The 22,242-nt window shown below is 41.5% G+C and overlaps 2 protein-coding genes across 12 annotated transcripts; one reads left to right on the top strand and one right to left on the bottom strand.

Annotated features, from left to right (window-relative positions):
- Positions 1-241: 241 nt before the first annotated feature.
- On the top strand, positions 242-9,189 carry exd2 (exonuclease 3'-5' domain containing 2). 11 transcript variants are annotated; one of them, XM_053510014.1, is made up of 9 exons: positions 242-337; positions 419-2,393; positions 2,474-2,730; positions 2,952-3,078; positions 3,214-3,506; positions 4,289-4,395; positions 5,008-5,143; positions 5,269-5,640; positions 7,920-9,189. In XM_053510014.1, exons 2-9 carry the CDS (start codon positions 2,007-2,009, stop codon positions 8,134-8,136), a joined length of 1,896 nt encoding a protein of 631 aa, XP_053365989.1. In that variant the 5' UTR covers positions 242-337; positions 419-2,006; the 3' UTR covers positions 8,137-9,189. The 11 variants fall into 11 exon arrangements, with proteins under 11 accessions (XP_053365989.1, XP_053365997.1, XP_053365996.1 ...); XM_053510022.1 differs by having other exon boundaries at positions 258-337; positions 1,986-2,393; XM_053510021.1 differs by having other exon boundaries at positions 264-586; positions 1,986-2,393.
- Positions 9,190-10,354: 1,165 nt separating this feature from the next.
- si:ch211-168d23.3 (BRD4-interacting chromatin-remodeling complex-associated protein) lies at positions 10,355-22,205 on the bottom strand. Its single transcript, XM_053510206.1, has 14 exons — positions 22,114-22,205; positions 21,012-21,152; positions 19,686-19,731; positions 19,490-19,532; positions 19,173-19,238; positions 17,469-18,947; positions 17,118-17,342; positions 16,552-17,011; positions 16,357-16,466; positions 16,145-16,203; positions 15,893-16,041; positions 15,631-15,725; positions 13,719-13,821; positions 10,355-11,749 (listed from the first exon to the last, which is right to left on the bottom strand). Exons 3-14 carry the CDS (start codon positions 19,724-19,726, stop codon positions 11,100-11,102), a joined length of 3,480 nt encoding a protein of 1,159 aa, XP_053366181.1. The 5' UTR covers positions 19,727-19,731; positions 21,012-21,152; positions 22,114-22,205; the 3' UTR covers positions 10,355-11,099.
- Between the last annotated feature and the right edge of the window lie 37 nt (positions 22,206-22,242).

Genomic DNA, 22,242 nt, shown 5'->3' with positions numbered 1-22,242 from the left:
TAACATTTAAACCATTTCATTCAGCAATCTTCCAGCAGCTTGTGAATTGATTGTATTTACAGAGTTTTTATTTATTTGTTTAATACTGGGTTGCCTCTGGGAATCTAATTATTTGTGACCCAGGAGTTGAGAATTGCTCTGTTATTAGACCAGTTTGTAATTGAATAGCTGCGTTTTACGTTATAACCGGCGTCCACCTGCGGCGGCGCTGTGGTGCGCAGAAACACACGGCGGTGTGTGTGTGATATAGGGGCAGAAGAAGACGCTTTGCAGCTGTTCGTTATTACTAACAGAGTAAGTGTGTGCATGTGTTTGAGCCGGACGCTCGCAGCTCGAGGTGAGTAAAACAATTCTGTCTGATTTTATAACATTTATAGATTTTTTTAGAAACTATTCACTGTTAACGACGTTTTGGCAGTAAATCAGAGCTAACGAGCTAGCCGAGTGTCCCACTAGCGGCTAGCGATGTTGAACAGCTGCGCTGGAGGTTCAGAGGCGGCTACACGCTAATAAACACACTGCGGAATGTTACACGGCTTCAGTTCCTGTGTCTAAGCCCTGAGACTTTAGTTCTCCTTACACAGAGGTTAGCTTCTCTCCTTCACTCACTCTTTCATTGTTCATACACTGCCAGTCAAACTTTGGACACACCTTCTAATTCCTTTCCTGATTTTTATTACTTTCCACGCTGTAAAACAATGCTGAAGCTGTCCAAATTATGCAGTAATCTCATTGGAACAGTTGATATAGAGATATGTCTGCTACTTCTGCTCTGTAAAGCCTGAGGTGAGTTATGGTCTTTGAGAGCCAGTTTGCTTGATGCACGTGACAGGAATGTTCTTACAAGGACTATTCCAGAACAACTGACCTTAAAATAACAACTGACTCTTGGTGGTGTTGTTATTTAATTACTAATGCCATATGTGTTATTTCATAGTTTGGGGAGGGGGGCAGTATTGTTCTAGAATGTAAATGAATCCAAACTTTGGACTAGTCCTATATGTCTCATCTTTCCCTCTTGTTGTTGTTGTTAGTCTATCCACTGCTTTCTTCAAGGGGTCGCCACAGTGAACCATCTGATCTGAACACAACTTTGCACATGTTTTACACCGGATGCCCTTCCCGACACACCTCTCCTATTTCATCCCGGCTTACAACTGGCACTGCGGTTTGAGCCTTGGGTGGGAATTGCACCCTGCTTATTGTTATATTTTCATAACAGACATGATGGCTCAAACTGTTAAGGCTCTGGGTTACTGATCAGAAGGTCAAGGGTTCAAGCCCCAGCACCACTAAAGATGCCACTGTTAAGCTCTTGAGCAAGGTCTGCTCCAGGGGCACTGTATCTTGTATCTGTAAGGTACATATAAATTTGATTAAGATTTAACTATTTCCCTCTCTCATGCACATTCATATACAGATTTGTTGTAGCCAAAAGGCTGGTCTGAGTTTTTCAGAAACTTCTGATTTTTACAAAAAGTGTTTGGAGTTTAAAACAAAACATTGTATAAGCAGCCGTTTTTATAGTTTCTGGGGTTGATGGTAAGAACAGAGCTGCTGTATTTGCTTAATCTGATTATTAGTTGATTAACTTAAAGTTTAAGATTCTTGGTTACTGATCAAAAGGTCAGGGGTTCCACTTTTGGGCTCTTAAACAAAGCCCTTAAGCCTCACTGCTCATGATGCAGGTACAGTGTATCATGGATGATCCAGCACTCTGAAGAACTCTATAGAAGCTTGGATATAGAGAAAAGGAATTTCACTGTCCTGTAAAGTATTCATGACCAAGCCGCCTTCTTCTGCATTGATCTGCGTCTACTAAGTATAGTCTGTCCCAGAAAATAAATGAAGAAAAAAATGAAACACCTAAATGATACGAAAGGTTATCTGGGACATTCTAAACTCTCTGCTGATATTTTTTCTTATGCTCTAACTCATATAAGCCCTCTCACAAAGCCCTCTTGTTCTTCCTCAACTTCGAGCAGGGAGCTGATGTACATTACGAGATGTCCAGACAGAGTACTTTGACCGCAGCAGTGGCAACCTTGTTAGGAGCCACGCTTGGAGGACTGTTCCTGTGGCGTAGTATATACGCACAGAAGAGAAAAGCTATCAAAGTCCAAAAGGACTGTCGTTCGTTGCCTGTGGAACAACACAGAGCACTCGAACTGGGCAGCACTGCTGATCAGCATCCACAACAAGAGCCCTCAGCACCATCGCTAGCAGCAACTCCCAAATGTCTATTACTTCCATCTATTGAGAAGACACTGGAGGTGCCCGCGGTGGTGGTGAGCTCTTCAGAAGAGTTCGAAGAACACTGGCCCTTGTTCCAGAAGGACCTGTCTGTCTTCCCTGTCCTGGGTTTGGACTGTGAATGGGTAAAGCGCATGCGTGTAAGAGGGACATCTTAAACAATTCAAATCACTCGTTTTTGGAGACTGTCCTCCTTCACAAGGTGTTGTCTCGCCTTTAGGTCTCCATCAAAGGCAAAGCCTGTGCGGTGTCTTTGCTCCAAATGGCTACGTACTCGGGACGCTGTATGCTGGTCAGACTGCTGCCGTTCCGTGATGCCCAGCTGCCTCTTCCCAACGGCCTGCTGCAGGTGCTGAGAGATTCCCGTGTGCTGAAGGTAGGCGTTGGCTGTTATGAAGACAGCAAGCGTCTGGCTAGTGACCACGGTCTTGCCCTTGTGTGCACTGTGGACTTGCGCTACTTGGCACTCAGACAAAGGTAATTAAGTCTGATTCACACAAAATGCATGTTAACAAAGTTTTAAATGTTAACATGGCCTTTTGTGGATTAAGTTTCAGTAACTATTAGTGACTTACTATTGATCCGATATCTGCGCTCCAAAGTTACTGGACAAGTTTGCTTACATTAGATAGACATATATGACTTGCATTTAATCTAAGATCTTTTTTGTAATCAGTTGTATTTTCTGAATATTGAAGGCATGCAGTGCTGAATAATGGGCTGAGTTTAAAGTCCCTGGCTGCTGATCTACTTAATGTCACCCTGGATAAATCACTAGAGCTGCGCTGTAGTAACTGGGAAGCAGAAAACTTGAGTGAGGAGCAGGTGAAGTACCAATTTTAAACTCTGATTTCCTGTATATAATCATATAACCATTAGTTTCATGCCATGTACATAACTTTAAGTATTTTAATCATGATGCCTCCTCACAGACATTACTTTTCCTTGTATATGCTGTAGATGTTGTATGCAGCACGAGATGCCCAGGTCTCAATCTCTCTCTTTCTCTATCTGCTGGGACTCTATTCTGAGCCATGTCTGCTAAGTGAGGATGAGACTGCCTTCTCGAAGCTGGCCGGCCACTGCCAGGGCCTGGTGGATGTGCCCTTTAGGTGGCGGAGCGAAGGGGATGAAGGGGAACGCAGGCGCCGGTGCCGCCGGTCTACCGTCGACAGTCCTGAGTCTGGTGATCAGCAAGTACCAGACCCGCGCAGGATTAAGCGGAAACCTCTTGGAGTTGGATATTCAGCCAGGTAGAGCATTGGAGCTATAATAGATATTTATACACTCACAGAGCACTTTATTAGGAACCTCTACTTATTCATCCTGTGGCAGCAGTGCATAACGTCATGCAAACCCCAGGCCAGCTACAGTTTCAAAACGAGGCAATAAAGGAAAAAAAAAACATCCAGTGAGGGGTAGTTTTGTGGAAAGAAATAGCTTGTTGATTATTAACGGAAAAATAAAATCCACAGTGGTCTGAACTGACAGAAAGGCTAAAGGAACTCTGGCAGTTGCAGGGAGCTACAAACAGAAGACCACATCAGTTTCCACATCTCTCGGTCAAGAACAGAAAGCCGAGGTTGCAGTGGAAACAGCCTGGACAGTTGAAGCTTTCAAAAACATAGTCTGGTCTGATAACCTTGATTTCCAACAGTAGGGGTCAGAAGTCAACAGCATAAATTCATGGCCACAACCTACCTTGTGTCAAAAAAAAACAAAGAAAAAAAGTCAGTTCTATTTGTACACCTCTGCGATGCTGTGGGACAGGAGATGCAGACTTTTCAGATGCACCTTAATGCTCTGAATCAGTTGCCTGACAGCAGCATCTCAGGACTGTTTACAACGTCTCATGTAATCCATGCCATGAAGAATTGAGGCAAAGTAACTAACCTGTACTAGTTCAGTGTTTCTTAATAAAGTGCTTGGTGAGTATAGGATTTCATAAGTATAACATTTCTTGTTCTGTTAGATTTATGTATGAATCTATTTTGATTCAGGTTGAAAAATGGTGTACTTATTCGCTCTCTTTCAGGAAATCCCCCTTGTATGACAACTGCTTCCTCCATGCACCTGATGGCCAGCCGCTCTGCACGTGTGACAAGAAAAAGGCAAAGTGGTACCTAGACAAAGGTATAGGAGGTACGTGACAAACATCTTGACTTTAAATTGACTTAACAGCTGAACTGGCAACTTTTCATCCTTTTGTCAAGAGGATTAAATGCATTTTTCTTCATGGTTAGTGTCGCTTGTTATCCACTTTAGTGATTTAATGTTTAGTTCCTAATACAGTATATAAATATTTCTGTTGTTGGGTACTCGTATGTGTGTGTGTGTGTGTGTGTGTGTGTGTATGTTGAGTGAGTGAGCTTGGTTCAGGGCTGCATAGCAAATCTGTTATTAGATGGATGACGGATAGATTAGATAGATAATCTATTACATAGATAGATCTCACAGTGACCCAGTTGTTTGAATCTGCGCATCGCCGCTTAGTATGTTACTAATGAGTAATTAAAATTTGGAAAGTTTTCACTGCTAGCCTTCTAACCTGGTTATTTGTTAAATGTTAATGCGATATTGATCACCAAAACATTGCGTTCACAAATGAGCTCTCAAACAAATTGCACTATTCTCTAAAGGTCCTGATAAATTTGAATAGATTTTTTTAATATAACATAGTCATGTGTGTATATAATAAAGCTTGTAAGTCTGTTGTATGCAGTGTTGTTCAGTGATTTTTCTGCCCCGTTTTAGAGCTGGTCAGTGAGGACCCCTTCATCGTACGACTGCTGTTTGAGCCCTCAGGTCGCCCTGACTCCCAGAAGGACTATTACCTCACAGCCAAAGAAAATCTTTGTGTGGTGTGTGGAAAAGCAGAGTCCTACATCCGGTTTGTACTGAGGCATTGTGTGCTTTCATGCATGCTTACTTCCGGCAGAATATGAATCCGCCTTCGTACCTTTAGTGTTTACGTACAAGGGAAACCAATAGGATTTCTGTTATTTCCTCCGTTAGAAAGAACATCGTTCCACATGAGTACAGACGCCACTTCCCTGCTGAGATGAAGGATCACAACTCCCATGACATCCTGCTGCTGTGCACGTCCTGTCACGCGGCATCTAACGTGTATGACGGCTTTCTAAAGCAGCAGCTGGCAGACGAGTTCTCCGCCCCGCAGGGCTGCGAGGAGGGAGTAAGGATGCTGGAAGACTCGGATCGGCGGCGGGTACGATCGGCCGCTCGTGCCCTTCTTAGTGCCAATGACAGCATGCCCGCCTCTAGACGAGAAGAGCTCCTGACAGTGGTTCATGCATACTTCTGCAAGGAAGGAGAGGAGCAGGCGGTCACAGAGGAAATGCTGCAAACAGCTGCCAACCTGGAGACTAGGTGAGGGAGCCGTCCCACTTTAGAAACGTATTCGTGGATTTTTGCAACAACAAAAAATAAAAAAAAAACAGCCTGGTCTAAGTTGAGTTTTAATTTGATAGTACGTATTATTGATATAGATCAGGCCTCACTAAATGACCGTCCAGATCGGACCAGGTGACTGAATTTTCTGAAACTGTAGTGCTAATAAAAAGCAGTAATGTGAATCACCACTATGAGCCAAAACCCAAGTCGCTTGAGCAGTCTGAGATGAGGGCGTGCTAAATACCCCACCTGAGAGCAGCGTGCAAATGAAGAATCACTAATAATTGAATGAAGATTGTTGTTTGTATTCCATACAAATACAAGCAACAAATTCTTCACATGTTTAACATAGTTACTGAGTATTGTGGAATTGCTATGGAAATTATGAATAGCTTATTTTTTAAGACTAAGACTGACTGCATATATAGAGATCTGAATCCAAACACCAGACCTCAGCTCGAAGAAAATTTTATTGACCTTTTTTTAAATTTTACTTCAGGACCCGTGATTTTTTTTTTATATATATATGGTTATGGGGTATGTGTCTGCACTTATTTAGTTTTTGGTCAAACAGACAACTAAAATAACAGAATTTTTCTTAATGCTCAGATTTTCTTGGACCCGAGAGTTTAAATTTGTCTTCATGTTCCAGTGCCTTAAGAACTATTTGCAGTTGTTTGTATTTGATTGGTGGCAGTAACACACACACAAGCTTGGTGCCTTTGTGTTGCTCAAATCTCCTGTAAGATTTTATGTATAGTTAACTTCACTAGTATTTAGGCACACCCTGTCCAGAGTGTACCCCGCCTCGTGCCCCAAGTCCCCTGGGATAGGCTCCAGGCCCCCCGACCCTGATTACAGGATAAAGCAGATAGAGATGAGTGAGTGAGTTCTTAGGCACATTTAAGAACAACTATAGACTCCCATGCAAGGGCAAGGAATAGGTCTTTGTCAAGCTTGGCGAGAAATAGAACCAACCCAGTTAGTGGTTTCACAAGTTTATTTATTTATTTATTTAAATTTTTTTTGCTTGCACGCTGGGGACATTTATTAGAATACAAATGACCTGAAGGATTTAACTCATTCATGTGCCTCTGTTTAAATGTACATGGGTAGCTATAAGTATATACAGTTAGGTCAATAAGTATTTGATCACCCTGTGATTTTGCAAGTTCTCTTACTTAGAAATCATAGAGGGGTCTACAAGTTTCAGCATACGTGTATTTTCACTATGAGAGAGATTTTTTTTTTAGCACAAAAGCCTTTAACAGTTACAGAGGTGAAACGGTTCCTGTAGTTCTTCACCAGGTTTGCACACACTGCAGGAGGGATTTTGGCCCACTCCTCGATACAGATCTTCTCTAGATCTGTCGGGTGTCATCCAGATGTTCCCTGGCAAACTTCAGACGGGCCTGGACATGGGATGACTTAAGCAGGGAAACCTTCTGTGCGATGCAAGATTTTAAACCATGACGTCTTAGTGTACTACTGATAGTAGCCTTGAAAACGATGGTCCCAGCTCTCTTCACGGCATTGACCAGCTCCTCCCGTGTAGTTCTGGGCTGATTCTTCACCATTCTTAGCATCATTGTTACCCCACGAGGAAAGATCTTCCATGGGGCCCCAGTCCGAGGGACATTGACGGTCATCATTAGCCTCTTCCATTTTCTGACAATTGTTTTTCACCAAGCTGCTTGGCAATTGCCCTGTAGCACTTTCCAGCTTTGTGAAGGTCTACAATTTTGTCTCTTGTCTTTTGATAGCTCTTTGGTTTTGCCCATGTTGCTACTTAGACTTTGGCTGATTGTGGGGTGCACAGGTGTCTTTATGACAGCTAACAACCTCAAACCGGTGCTATTAATTAAGAATCATGAGCAGAGTGTAGCTGAACTATTTAAAAGCAAAATAACAGGTATTTGAGGGTCAGAAATCTGGCTGATAAGCAAGTGATAATACTTATTTGACACAGTAATTCACAAATAGTTAAAAAAAACAGTCATAAATGTGATTTCCGGATTTATTTATTTTTTTTAGATTCTGTCTCTTACAGTGGAAATGCACCTATGCTGAAAATTGTAGACCCCTTCATAATTTCTAAGTAAGAGAACTTGCAAAATCACAGGGTGATCAAATACTTTTTGACCTCACTGTATATATATTTATACCCATTTTTTTTTCTTAAGACTTCAGGGAAATTGGATAGCATTTATGTTTTGTGCATTTTTATCTTTTTAAATGACGTGTGTGTGTTTTAGGATCTTTAATGAGAGTTACGTGCCGCACGGGCTGAAGGTCGTACAGGCGTATGCTGAGCATGGACTGCGCGGTCTGATTGACCTGGAGCGGCGCTGGCGTCAGCACTTCCTGTCCAGCATGCAGCCCAACTTCCTACCTCCACTGTGGTCTGTCGACCATAACCACGAGAAGTACCTGCGCAAGTATGGAGAGAACTTGCTCATTTATCTGACCTGACCCCATAGAGGTAGGCAGAGGCAGTTTGGGCAAGACCTAGACGGCCTCATCCCAAACCACTGGTGTGTCAGTGTGTTACTACAAAATGAACTTGTCCTAATCTGATAATGACTCCTATGTGAAGTGAGCCTAGAATGAGTTCGAAGACTGTAGATGAACCAAGTGACCAACAACAGACTTTTGATTGTGGACTCATTCACTGTGATGAGAGAACACTGGTGACTAAAAGGAAGATGAGGGGGAAAAAAAGGAACAATAAACCATGTCGAATATATTACACACAACAGTGGAGAACAGTTCTCAGCTTTCCATAAAATGAAACTTGTATATTTTTAACAACCCAAACCTGCTCTTGATTTCTTAAAATGAAGAGAAAAAAAAAGATATATATATATAAAAAAGAGAGAGAGGTTAAAATTTGTTGCAGGTTTGTGGTCCTATTAAATATTTTGTATAATTGTGTGAAAATCTAGGGTTTTGCAATATGGGGCTGTTGACTATTTATTTTTTACATGTTTTCACACCACATGTTTCTATAATAGCAGTTATGCTGTCTAGAGTGTGTTGGTCTTTTATGATGGACTTAACATGATTCTAAACTTTACACCTTAAAACGATAAACACATTTCTGTTAGAACGTTTTAACATCTCTGATTCACAAACATTTATTTATTTGGCACATGCTTAGGGAGAATGTGGCCATACCGTCCTTCTGTACATTTTCCCAAATCTCTACCCATCAGCTAGGACACCTCACAAGTGCGCATTTGGTGCATCCTTACCCCCATGACTGTCTCGATTTGGTGTGTAGCTCATAACAGTGTCCTTGATTTGCAATTGCCCTTTAAAAACCAGAGACAATTCCACTAGCAATAACGAGTAATTTCTTTTCTCCCATAATTATCTTTGCAAATGAGATTTCCACATGTGAGCATGCTTAATTTCATTTAAGAAACTACAGCTTTATTATTTTATTTACATTTGTCCAGATGTAACCTTATAAAAGCTGTGATGTTTCCTTAAGTTGATATTAAAATGTATATTTAATGTTAAGTCTCTGAGGTGCCTGTGTAAATGTTCTATGGAGCAAGCCCTGCCCACATCACACCGTGTTAAAGTATACTCCTTACACAAGCATTCCATTCACAATTTTACTTTTTATTATTTACAAAATCACAGTTAAATAAATAGTTTGTAAAAATGTATACAAAAGATTTTCTCTTTATATGTTTCAAATGAATGACTAACATGACAGTGGGTCAAAAGAGTCATTAGTTGGGATTTAACACTTTTTGTACAATCTGGTACTGCAGAATTAAGGCCTCTTTGATTTTGGCATCAGAACAATCTGTCAGTAAAATGTGTCGTAGTCTGAAGCGGTGTCCAACACATGCTACGATATTCACAGTATTTAAGAAACTGAAAGAAGAGAATGACTGGAGAAGAATGACATCATCCATCGAAAAGTGGCACCTTGTCACATTTAGGGCTCATCACAGTTCATAGGGTTAAGTGCATTATACGGTCACCTTGGTTTTTGTGACTTGAGTACTGAACCGTTTACCAGTGCATAGCATGTCGGGGGTGGGGGGGGATGTGTGTGTTTAAATTACAGTTGAAAAGTGAGACCATGTCAAACATCGTTATCAATGTCTGTGGGGATGTGATAAAAAAAAATCCATCATTTATACATCTATCTGACTCCATCCCTCGTAGTTACTGTTAAATCCCTTAGCACCCATAATTCCACATCCATATATTTCATATATCCTGAATCTTTAAAAGGACCTACCGCCTCATTGTAAAACCATTTTTACTTTGTGTGACATACAGCACTAACAAAATTTTAAGATTGTCAAGAAAAATTCAAACACGACCAACATTAAAAATCTGGATGTGGCATTAACTTTAAAATGATTGATGGATAAGAGCTAATTTTTAAAACATGGAATATATATATATATATTTTTTTTTTAAATATCCTGATAAATTTAATTAGCATTGACTACCCAATGATCCACTGATATTGCTGATATTTTGAACAGAATATTTTTCTAATGCCAGAATACAGGCAATGAAACGGCTGGGAATCACGATACAGAAAGCAAAAGCGACTAGAAGTTGGACTGAGGCACAACCACGTATTCAAGACCAACTGCTCATTATTGCTTGTTTTTTTTTTGTTTTGTTTTTTAAACAATATCTCTTAGAGCTTTTTTTTGTCTCCTTGATAACCGATAAGATGCATCACAGTTTACTGCAGACAAAAGTAACACCTGCTAATTTTTAACTGAAGAACATCTTACTTTCGATAACTTATGCAAATATGAAGTGGAGACCATTTGTTTTAAAGAAAAGAATCTCTTAAATGCAGTAATAGGTTTTGCTGGTGATTTTCAGAATGAAGTGTGTGTGTGTTCTTTGGGGATAAACAAGCTGAAATGGATGTCAGGATCCATATACTATAAACTTGTAATGTACAAACTTTCTTAAACTGTATTATATCTATAGAACCAAGCAAACTCTTCCCCTTCACACATAAATTATCGCAATTATCACACAGACATACATTCAAAAAGGACGACAATACACACAGGCACTCGGCAAATGCGACTGACAACGTTGTCAATGTTGGCACAAATCAAGCACATTGGAAGCTTCCTTACTTAACACTAAACCCAACATTATAAAAATTACCGTGGAGCATCTTAGGGGGAAAAGAAAAGAAAAAAAAAATAGGTGCTCCACTTGATTTATTTGTACCAGGTCTCTCATTCTACTCCTTTATAAAATTGATCATCTTCACACCAGGTCCTTTCTTTTACTAATACAGAGCCCCAGGTAAAGTGGGAATGAACAAATTAAGAATTTAGTGTCTGTTATGGATGTCAGACAGACAGTGTTGGTTATACTCAGCTGGAGGATGGAAGCGGCACTTGTTTTTCCTCGTCTTGTTCGGTGTGTTACATTTCTCCCTCCAGCACACAGCTGATGTTCTGCTCCAACGCACAGGGCTGCAGTTTGGGTTTGAGACGAGCTGCAGGTCCCTGAAGCCGCTGGAGCTCCAGGATGCTGTCTATAGCACTCTGCAGGTGCTCGCTTAGACCACCCTCGTCCCCCAAACCGTCTGCAACATCCAGCTTGCTCTTTTTGAACTCTGGGGGGTGAACGTCTGGAAATGATCCCTCCGTTCTTTCAGATTTGTGCTCTGATATTGTGATGGAATTGCAGGCTGTCCTGTTCATGTCCACACCATCCGCTGCTTGTTTCCGCCCCGAGTTTGTCTCTGCAGGGCTGAGTGATTTCTCCTGCCGCTCCTGTTCGTTCCCATCTCTGTTGGTTAGCTGCCTGTCTAAGGTGCGTTTATGTCCGGTGGGGGCGTGTGGCCCGTCACAGGCGGAGTTATGAATGACTTTGCGCGACCCTGACTCGTGCTTGATGGTAAGGCGCAGAGCTCCCCTGCTCCTGGAGCAGTACGTTTTAAGACCTGGGGGTCTGTCTGAGTGTAAAGACCACGCAGGGGGTGACGGGGGACTTGCCGAGGCATCAGAATGGCGCGGAGGCGGCATGCCTCGGTGCCATGATGCTTTACGCAAGGACATCAGGAAGGACTCTGTTAAATGAGTCACATGCACATGTGGTTAAGTTTCATCAAACTCTAGTCAGTAACCTCCATGATAACAGAAACTTTAGTTGACATTCAGCATTAAATCTTTATTGTAAACCATCAAATGGGGTTGAGATGAGAAACATCTGATTAAATTTTCTCCATCATCTGTGTTAGATGTACAGTGTTTAAATTAGCCAATTGCTATGATTTAATTAAATACATTATTTTTTAGTAAGTGCTTACAAGGACATATGATGTAGCCGGAATTGCCATCTAGGCTGTTGGTGTGTGATATTAGTTTTTTTTTAATAAATTTATTTTATTTTTGGCTTCTGTGATTTCCGGTTTCTTAATAAGATAAAAATCTTTGTGTGTGTGTGGTTTTTTTTTTTTTTCATTTCGAAGAAGAAAAAAGTAAGGCTGTTTTTGCCTCTTAAAAATAGTTGTTTTGGGAAGTTTTATTAAATGTAGCCATAAGGTTTAATAAATGAAAAATGCAATTATTTGCAAATTCCTCAAGAAACAATAAACATGCAACAAAAAAACTGTGCTGATATGCAAACAATTACACATGGTAATACATCACACCACCCTGTAGTTGGTTAAATCCCTATAAAATGCAGAAAATGACTTGTGTAGACTACTGTATTAGTAACTAATACAGTAGTCTACACCAATCAGCCATAACATTATGACCACCTGCCTAATATTAAGTTGGTCTCTTTGCCACTCAAACAGTGAATCTCTGTGTGTTCTGGCACTTTTCTTTTTGAACCTGCATTAACCTTTTCCTCAATTTGAGCTACAGTAGCTCTTCTATGTGCACCAGTGAACCTTGTCCACCCATGACCCTGTTGCCACTTGACCTGTTTTTCTTCCTGCGATCACTTTTTGGTATGTCCTGACCACTGCGGCCTGGAAGGATCTAACAAGAGTTGCAGTTTTGGAGTTGCTTTGACCCAGTTGTCTAGCCGTCACAATTTTGCTCTTTTTAATGTCAGGGAGGGGGTCATAATGTTATGGCTGATCGATGTACACTATTAAAACAATTTTTTTAATGTATTAAGAATACATTATGAATGGTACAGTGGTACCTTGGATTGCGTGCATAATTCGTTCCAGAAGCGTGCTTGTATTTCGGAACATTTATATGTTACTTATATAAGTGAATTTTCCCGTAAGAAATATTGGAAACGCTAATTATTTGTTCCACAACCCTAAAAAATATTCATATAAAAATAATAAATACAAAATATAAATTGAACTAAAAACAAATGAACTTCCACTTTACCTTTGAACATAATCCGGACAGAGCAGTACTTCTGTTAGAGTGTGTGTTTGTGCATTTGTGTGCATGTTTATGCACGCATGCGCATGTGTGTGCAAGGCTGAAGTAAGGCAAGAGGAGGGAGGAGGCTACAAACTAACGGAAACACTGCTCTGTCAGTAAACCTCTTTAACAAGAAACCTCTCTAATAACAGTCGCGCAAAAAACACTGACTAACATCACTCCTGTCTGACAGAGAGAGACTCTGGTAACTGGTATCTTTAATGGCATTTGCTTTAGCTTCACGTGTGCACACACGTGGTCACAGTGATATAGTAAACAGTACACGCGTGTACGAATGTTGACTATATGAATGACCTACGCACAAAGACTGAGCATGGGAGACGAATACCCACAATCCCATAGTGCACGTGAGAGAGACGAATCATTGGCTCAGTTGTGATCAGACTAGGCTCAATGCATACTACTAAGTTAAAATTTATTTGAAAATGTTGCTCGTCTTGCAAAACGCTCGCAGACAATTACTTGCAATCCAAGGCTGCACTGTATATCTAAGTATTTGGTGTTTATTCTTTATGAGCCACCTGATTATGAGTTTTTAAATTTATGTCTAGAAACCAAACCGGTCACAAAATCTTAGCAAGAATGTGTTTTTTTGCATTACAACGGAGTAAAAGAGCCTACCTGGATCGCCTCTTGCTCTACGTCTCTCCTCCCCAAGTAAGAGGCGCTCAGACTGCAGGAACAAGCGTTCTAGCATCACCATCTCGGCAGAAGGACTTTCTTGCTACACAGATTAATGACAAGAGCTGTTATAAGGATTTACAACAAAATGCTACAGTATAATTACATAGTTCTGATGCCAATCATTTCCACAATTAAGTACAGCCCTCCACTTCCAGTTTACAGTCAGGGCTGCCATGAGTGGTAAATGCAGCTTTTACGAGTTTTTGCTTGTATTACTTGTTTTATATTCAGTCATTAAAAAGCATGCACAGTTGAATTTTGGTGTGATCATGTGACTTATCAATTGCACAACAATTCCGCTTCTTTTCCATAAATAAAAATTCTATAAGTGCTACGCTGTTTGTAAATAAATACCTGTAATTACCCCTTAATTTAATTTCATCTCCAATATACAAAAGAAACCTATAGTAATAGATTTGTCAATAATCAGCTATTTATGGACCTGACTGTATATACAGTGTATGGCCCAAAAAAATGGACACCAGATCATCACACTCATTCCAACATCTACTCTGCTCCTATAACACCTGCCGTCTTCTGGAAAGGCTTTGCACTGGCTTCAAAACATGTCTATGGTCATATAATGAAGGCAGGCAATGATGTCAAGTGAGGAGGTCAGCACTGAGCCCATATTCCGATTGATCCCGGAGGCTTCGGGTAGTGATGGAAGGTGATGAGGTCCTCGCAAACCATGTCTTTATGGAGCTTGTTTTGTGTACACTAGGATTTGGGAAATCTTAAAGCGACAGCACCCACAGACAGATGTGTCTTTTTGTGGCGACCATTTCAGGGAAGGTTGATAGTTCTAAGAACTCCTGGTTGAAGCTGTGAGTTATATCCTTAAATATTTAAACGTATGGAAAAAGTGTTAACAAAACAAAAGAGCACCATCTATAACAGTCTGAGACAGGTTCACTGCTCTAAGGAGTGTTATGGAAGGTTGTTTATATCTGCAGCTATTAGGCTCTTTAATGAGTCTCTGTACAGCGGGGGTATTGTTGACCTGCTTGTTGCTGATGAGGAGTGAATTGCCACTATATATGTTTATTCTCACAGCTGCTGGACAATTTTACTCACAGTATGTGCAATATTTGCATAAATGGCTCTTCAAGACGTACTACTACACTGTCCCGGGGTGTGTGCGTTATATATACACATGTAGGAACGTCTGTAGACCAACTAGGGACCATGGAGGCCATTGGTGATCATAGTGTTTATTCCTATACTTATTCCCATTTTGTACCACCGTGGTAGAACTTACGATCAACATTCACACACTACGAACAATTTGGAAATACCAATTTGGATAATCTGCAGGTTGTTTAAGGACTGTTTGAGGAAACCATAGTACCAGAAGGAAACCCACCAACCATTCAAGCATGGGGAGAACATGCAAACTCCATGGAATCAAACCTAGGACCTGGTGGTGCAAGGCGACATTGCTTACCACTAAGCCACATATATATCTCATACCTGGGGTCAATCAGCTATGATACACTACCTCTGGAACGGCCTTTGTGTTAACAGCCTTTTTCAAGGTTGCAAGGTTGAGGCTTGGACCAACACCTTTCTGATCAATAACTGAGTGTCTTAACCCTCAGAGCTACAACTCCCCCGAGTATCCCTAGGTTATGTTGTGTATTGTGTTTTTTTATTGTAACTTTTTTCCCCAAAAATACTTTTTTAGCTTTCCGTGACTGTTATTCTGTAGATCTGCAGAACTCCAATTTCTCTCTGGATTAATCAAGATTTCTCTTATATTATCTTATCCCATTTATTCATAAATTCCTGACATGAGAGGTAGGTACATTTCATGAGGAATTGTTAAATGTGGGATTCTCTGACTCACCTGAGACTCTGCCAGAAGGAGCTGCCTGTATTTGTTAAGCATGTCTGTTGTACATTTTAGCAGCAGCCCTGATACATTCTCAAACTGCTTATCCACTACACACAAACGAATAAGAAAGCATGGCATGTGATATTTATTTTAAAACCACTTCGCTTGCTATTAGATAAAAAAATATATATATTTAAAAGCAAGAAACTGGATTGTTAAGTAATAGACCAAGTAAAAGTAGTAAATTATTTACTATAAACTACTGGATACTAACCTGTAAGAAGATCAGCTTGGCTGGGTAAGGCTCTGGAACAGGTATGGTAGGGCAACAGGTGTCTCACAGCATCCTCTAGCGACGTGAACCGAGTTCGAGTATTTGGATTATGAACAGTGTCATAGTCTGAACAAAACTGCTGCTTCATCCTGTGAATTGCACACACATGCCTATAACATTCTGATGAAAAAAGCAAGAAATGTTCATTCATTTATATTGTCAATACTAATGATACTAAGAACTTCTGTTGACCTCTGCTGACGCATTGCTGGAGTGAGTCTTTCTCTTGCCTTGACACTGACACAGGGCACCTGAGGTAGCAAGATGTGTATGAATCACTTGAACTGCTTCATGAGTCACTATTTACACTATTTGTGAATGCAGTAAATTATGTACAATAATTCTACTGACATTTTACATTTGACATTTAATTAGCAAGAAATGTGAGCAACATGCGTTTTCACCTGAAGAGCAGTGTGGCTCTGTGTGTCCATGGATGACAAGCCTTCGAAACTCTCCTGCAGGTCCATCGAGGCTATGTCTTCATCATCCACTACACCAGGAACTCTGAGTTCTAATGTGAACCGAAAGAAAATTGATGTATTGTGCTAGCTGCAGTTGCACATAAGAGTTCCGCTGTACGTGTTAGATACACTTACTGCTTTGTTGCATGTGCTCCCGCGCTTCATTAAGGCCAGGCTCCAGGACTCCATTGAGGCTAGCAGATACAGGGATGGTTAAATTCTGTTGCTCAGAAACACACATCTTTTCCGGAGTTGAAGAAGGACTCATGCACAGCATGGATTCCTCCTGCCCCTGCATTTTGGCACTGAGAACCACAAATGCAGAGGAGGGTTGTCTGTCTGAAAGTGGGGGTGTCGGAAACATGGTCGAAGGAGTACTTCCCGAACACTGGGTTATGGGTGGTGAGATTAACATGTCACCATGCTCTGACCCAGAATGCACTGGAGTGGGGATTCCTCCACACTCGGATAGCACAGAGAGAACCTCAGATGGGGCACACACAGCAAGGACCATGGATGAGGACTCTGTCTCACTAGTGGCAGGAGAGATGTGACTGTCCAGGGACTCAGCAGAGGCTGAAGGATTAAGTGCTTCCTGCAAGGGTATGCATTGAAAATATTTATACCAATCCTTGCCAATACTTAAAATGTGACTAAACAGAACCATAACAAACTTTAAATAACTCAACTCCTTGATTTACCTGTAGGCTATGGTGCGCGAATGTTTGGTTTGGTGATCTGTGGGCTCTTTCAACAGCTTGCTGCTTCTCTGGGTGCGTAATTATGTGTTTGGACAATAATGTGACAGGCTCAGGGGAATTGTTGCTCTCTGGTGGTGCCTGCGAAAGTGTAATGACTGGGGAAGGCTGCGTGTGCATTTTGGCAACGTCAGCTTGCACTGAAACTGGAGGAGACAGGGTGTCTTGCTAGAACAGGTAAACAAAGAACAGGTAAATTCGTACCATCATACTCAGGCTTGGTATATCATATGCTACTTAATAAACCACAATATTTTTCTAAAAGGAAAAATATTTAAAAAATCAGCATCTTACTTGTAAGGTATTCTGTATTTGTTCATTAGTTGCATTTTTATCTCCTGCAGTTCTCTCAGGCAGTAGAAGCATTGGGGTCTGTGGAAGACTTAGCTGCTCCTCTGGGGGCCCTGCCAGAGATCTCTGTGTCTGTGACACAAAGGGCAAGCTTTGCACTACGGATGGTCCGTTCACTATTGATATGGCGGTCATATCAGGAGCAAGCACACCAGGAGTGTTGATCAAAGTGATCTGCTTTCCTAAGGCAGGAGTGTGGACAACACCACTATGTTGCCCCTGTGCATGAGCAGAGTAGGTCCCCGCTAGCTGCGCCGGCATCTGGAAGACGGTAGGAGGTGCTGACTGAAGCTGCAGGGGTCCGGACAGGAGAGCTCCCTGCCTGAGTGTGAGCTGTCCAGTCGGAGTGGTAAACACAGGGCTAAAATTTAGTTGCCTGGGGCGTACTGTTACAATCTGTGAGCCATCAACAAGTTGTCCTGCCAAAGGGGCTGCGCTTGGCATTTGATTGTTTGGCGTGCTGAGTAGCGGCCTAGAGACACTTGCAGACTGGTTTACAGAACCTTGACTAGGTAATATAAAGTGGCTCTGGCCCTGAAAAAGACTCTGTGGCTGAAAAACAATTGAGCCTCCCTGGTTGACTAGCTGCAAACTCACAGGTTTGTTCAGTGTGGTAGACTGTGATGGCAGAGGCTGCCTGGGGCCTACCGGAGAGGACAACAAGATATTTTGTGATCCAGCAGAAGGAATGAAACTAAGTCCTGGAGATGATTTCTGCTCTGATGGTTTTGGGCTTATCTGTACCAGTCTAGGCTGGATGTTGACTGGCAGCTTGGGTTGTATGGGCAGACGGGTCCTTTGCAATATAATCTCTGGCGGTGCTGCTGTCCTAACAGCAGGGCTCAGTGTAAGGCCTGGTAGGGTTTTGTGAATGATCATGTTTGAACCCTGTGCACGACTCAGGCAGAAGGCTGTGTCAGATGTGGGAGGTGCAGGAAAGACATTCCCAGGTAGTAGTCCCATTAACTGGGGTGGTACGGGCTTGAGTGAGGGGCAACCTGGGCCCACAGCCAACAGGGATGGTTGAGGAGGCTCCACTGCAACTTGTGTGTCCCTGGGTAATGTTGTGATCCCAGACATGTTCAGTGGCTTAGACATATATGGAGGCGAAGGTGGGGGTATACCAGATGGGTAGAGAGAGAGTGCGTCACTAGACTGGGCAAGACCTGCCTCTAAAGCCAGTGTGTGTTCAGTGATGTCAGCCTCCTGGAGACTCTGCTGTAGGATGTCACATGTCTCCTCCTCCTCTTCCTGTTGTTGTGGCACTTCTGCCTCAACTTGTGGAGGTTCGCATACCTCATCAGAATCTTCTCCTCCTGATGGTGAGGCCAGTAAGGCCTCATCCAGGAAGGAGAGATCCACACAGCCTGATATAGGCGTGTCATGAGAGCCAGCATCGTCTGCCAACAAAGAGACAGGGCTCTGGGTAGGGAAAAAGAGGAAGGAACATTTAGTGAGTTGAAAAATGTACATAAATAATATGTCATCGGAAAGTAGAAATTGAAGCCAACTCTTGAAACAGTCCACAGTTGTTATGAGAAGTAGTGTTGCATTTAGAAGAAATAAGGATACATGCATGTTATGGGGATCTAAAGGAGAATGAAAATCTTCCTCATCTGCTCAATGGGGACAGAGGCCCAGACTTACCGGCGTGTCTGTGAACAGGGACGGCTCCCCAGAGGAAGGATTAATGAGCAGGTCTCCACTTAGCAGCTGCTTGAACAGATAGGAGAGAAGATGACTAATTGTAGTGAGGACTTTCATGAGTCTCCAAAATGTCTCTCCCATATACAAACACAGACAGTTTACAACCATTTAATAATCTAGTTAATTATGTTCATCCTTTTAACATGATTAATGACTTTTATTCTACGTGTTATAAGAAGTAAATTGACATTACTCATTTAATGTGTATTTAAGTTACTGTTTGTTTTGTGTAAGGATATTGAAAAACATATAGTAACCTCTTTTGTCCCATGAAGAAAGTCATTCAGGGCTTGCGGGTCACTAGTAACATGGAAACAAATACAGGGATCATCCAAAAGATAGAGCAAATCACTTATCGTTCTTTATTATGAGTATAAAGCATTGTGATCAAATCTAACACAGTGGCCTGAGATTTACAATCTATAATCTTACAGAGAGTCTGGTAGAACTTACCACAACACATCAAGTAAACATGTGCCATCTTCATCCTCCATTTCAACTGAGGCATGTGAAAGAGACAAATGGGTAGAATGTTAAACTGTTAGAAACATCATAATGTGACAAGTTCCAAGACTTAGATAACATTTGGAGTAAGATCCAATTTTAACTCTGGTTAAAGGAAATCAATGAATCAATAACTCTGGTTAAAGGAAATCTGGTTAAAGGAAGTCCCAGCATATGCAATAATCCATACACATTTATAACATCTATAACCAACCAAATACAACTCTGTCTTTAAGGTTTACATACACATAAGACATCCAAACTATTTTTTTTTTTACAACTACACAACACATTTCATGTTACCGTACATATACTGTATGTTGAGTTGCTCTTCTAGAAAAACATCTCCACAACATGATGCTGCCACGCTTATGCTTCACAGTTAGGAAGGTGATCTTCAGATTAAAAGCCTCACCCTTTTCCTCCAAGCATAGTACTTATCATTAGGGCCAAACATTTTTTTGAATGTAGCTCACCATATGTCTTATATGTCTTACTTCATTTAAATTAACTGGGAGTTAATTAACTGGGAGTTCTTTTTTCCTAAATGATGCCAGCTCAGTATGGTCCTACAATTTTTAGATTTCTGTAAAATTCTATGTTGCCCTTTGATGCATTCAGGTGTTTAAAGATTGTTCCAAGCATAAACCAAGCTCATGAAAGGACGAGGAAAAAGGCACAGAATAAACTGTAGGCACTTTTACAGCCCCAGATGCATTGTAATTATGTAGGTATATATGTTCGTATGTATGCAATTATGTGTGTAATTTAAATCAGAAGCTTCTAAAATTCAATACAGCAGTTTTTAGAATCATCCAGACTGTTTAAAGAGGCGGTCAACTTGATTTATGTAAAATTGTGACCAACTGTAATTATAATATAGTGGAAATATATTTGGCTCTAATCGATATTTTAAAACAAAGTGGATGCCCTAATTACCTTAATAAAGAGAATGCATGGTACCATGAAATGTGTAGCATCATAAAAACAGAGACTAAAAATCTTTAGCCAAGGTGTATATAAACCCTTGGCCTTTAAATTTACTAGCCAGCTTGGACAATAGTTGGTGTTTCAAGCTAACACCATACATTTCGATGTAAATCTGAGCTTTTTTTTTTTCCCTTTTCATTTTAGCAGGCCTCGAAAGCACATCATCAGTATCCAGTCCATTATATACCAAAATCCATAAAAACTTAAAAATCATAATAATTTCTTTTTACAGCTCATCTAGGGTTAGGGTTAGGGTTAGGAGATTAGGCAGCAGCACACTCTTACCTCAGAAAATGGGGGCTCCATTAAGAGCGGGAGGATCGAGGGATGGTGGACATCTCAAAGGCCACACATCAGGGAGTGAAACAGGGCCTGGGAGGCCAGACACCCTGCGCTGAACTCCCATAACAGGTACATCACTCTCTTCTGCACTTAAAGACAGGTATCACTCGTGTTAATTAAGAGAAGGAGGGGGGGGAAAAACAGGCTCATAAGGATAACATCTACACATTACTACGCAAAAAGGCACATTGTGCACATTTTAAAGCCCACTTTACACATTATATCCACACCTTTTTTTTTTCTTCTTTTTTTTAATATCACCCACCATTAAGATGAGCTTGGCCTTATATGTCTGGCTGAGGAAACAAACCCAGTTCTAGCTCTAATGATGTAATCTAGGTACCATGTTATAATATGTGAGAGGACCTTGGGAATGCATTGCACATTCTCAGTAGGTTAATAATGACATCGTGGCTTCAGGGTGGGTATGTAAACACTCTGGGCATCAGCTCTGGCGGAACAGGGACACGCCAGCAGCAGCAGCAGTACAGGACGATCGCCTTCAATTAAAACGCGTTGCCGCTGCTACACATCGTCTCTTCATTATTTTGCAGGGGTGGTCCTTTTAAACAGCCAGACCTCCTCCAAACAGCACTACATCGCATTTTTTTTTTATTATTTACGCATCGCAATCCGCATTTAAGCCTCGTTACGGCGTGGCGCAGCGCACAATGAGACCGCGCACGAGACGCTTAACACCAGCACATCTCCAAGCTATTAAAAGTGACCTGCTCTCTCTCTCTCTCTCTCTTTTCTTTGGTGCAAAAATAAAATAACATCTTCCTAAAGTGATGCGTCTTAATGCATCGCGTATATAAGAGAGCGAGAGAGAGAGAGAGAGAGAGCAGAATGAGGGGATGTGATGTTGCCTGAGGAAGGGTATCAGGGAGGCTGACTGCTGCCTCGTAGCAACAAAAAAAGAGGCAGCTGGAATAACAACACGCGCTGGGTTTTTTAACGCCTGCACGCCGAGCGCATCTCGCCTCGCTGCCTGTCATTTCTGTGATATAACTTGAAAGGCGAAGGAGAGGAAAAAAAAACTCACCGCTTCTTTGTGGGTTTTTATTGTCCTGTCAGGCGGGCCTCTGCGCCATCGATTCTCACTCAGTAGCCTTTTGAGATGCTGAGGGAGGAGTGTGAGGGGGGAGATGGGGGAGACTGGGCTGGGTGAGAA

Source organism: Clarias gariepinus, chromosome 13 (assembly GCF_024256425.1).
Source record: "Clarias gariepinus isolate MV-2021 ecotype Netherlands chromosome 13, CGAR_prim_01v2, whole genome shotgun sequence".
NCBI classification, from domain to species: domain Eukaryota; kingdom Metazoa; phylum Chordata; class Actinopteri; order Siluriformes; family Clariidae; genus Clarias; species Clarias gariepinus.
Note: the sequence above shows the minus strand (reverse complement) of the source record. Positions and strands in the feature narration are given on the sequence as shown.

What these genes read in the sequence shown, in the direction of transcription:
- exd2 (XM_053510014.1), top strand. Translation starts at nt 2,007, where the DNA reads ATGTCCAGACAGAGTACTTTGACCGCAGCAGTGGCAACCTTGTTAGGA. An exon ending in CCTAGACAAAGGTATAGGAG is followed by an intron (nt 4,396 to 5,007) that starts GTACGTGACAAA and finishes GCCCCGTTTTAG; the next exon opens with AGCTGGTCAGTGAGGACCCC. An exon ending in GCTGCCAACCTGGAGACTAG is followed by an intron (nt 5,641 to 7,919) that starts GTGAGGGAGCCG and finishes TGTGTGTTTTAG; the next exon opens with GATCTTTAATGAGAGTTACG.
- si:ch211-168d23.3 (XM_053510206.1), bottom strand. Translation starts at nt 19,726, where the DNA reads ATGGAGGATGAAGATGGCACATGTTTACTTGATGTGTTGTG. An exon ending in TCGCGCACCATAGCCTACAG is followed by an intron (nt 17,012 to 17,117) that starts GTAAATCAAGGA and finishes ATACCCTTGCAG; the next exon opens with GAAGCACTTAATCCTTCAGC. An exon ending in TAGAGCAAGAGGCGATCCAG is followed by an intron (nt 11,750 to 13,718) that starts GTAGGCTCTTTT and finishes CTCATTTAACAG; the next exon opens with AGTCCTTCCTGATGTCCTTG.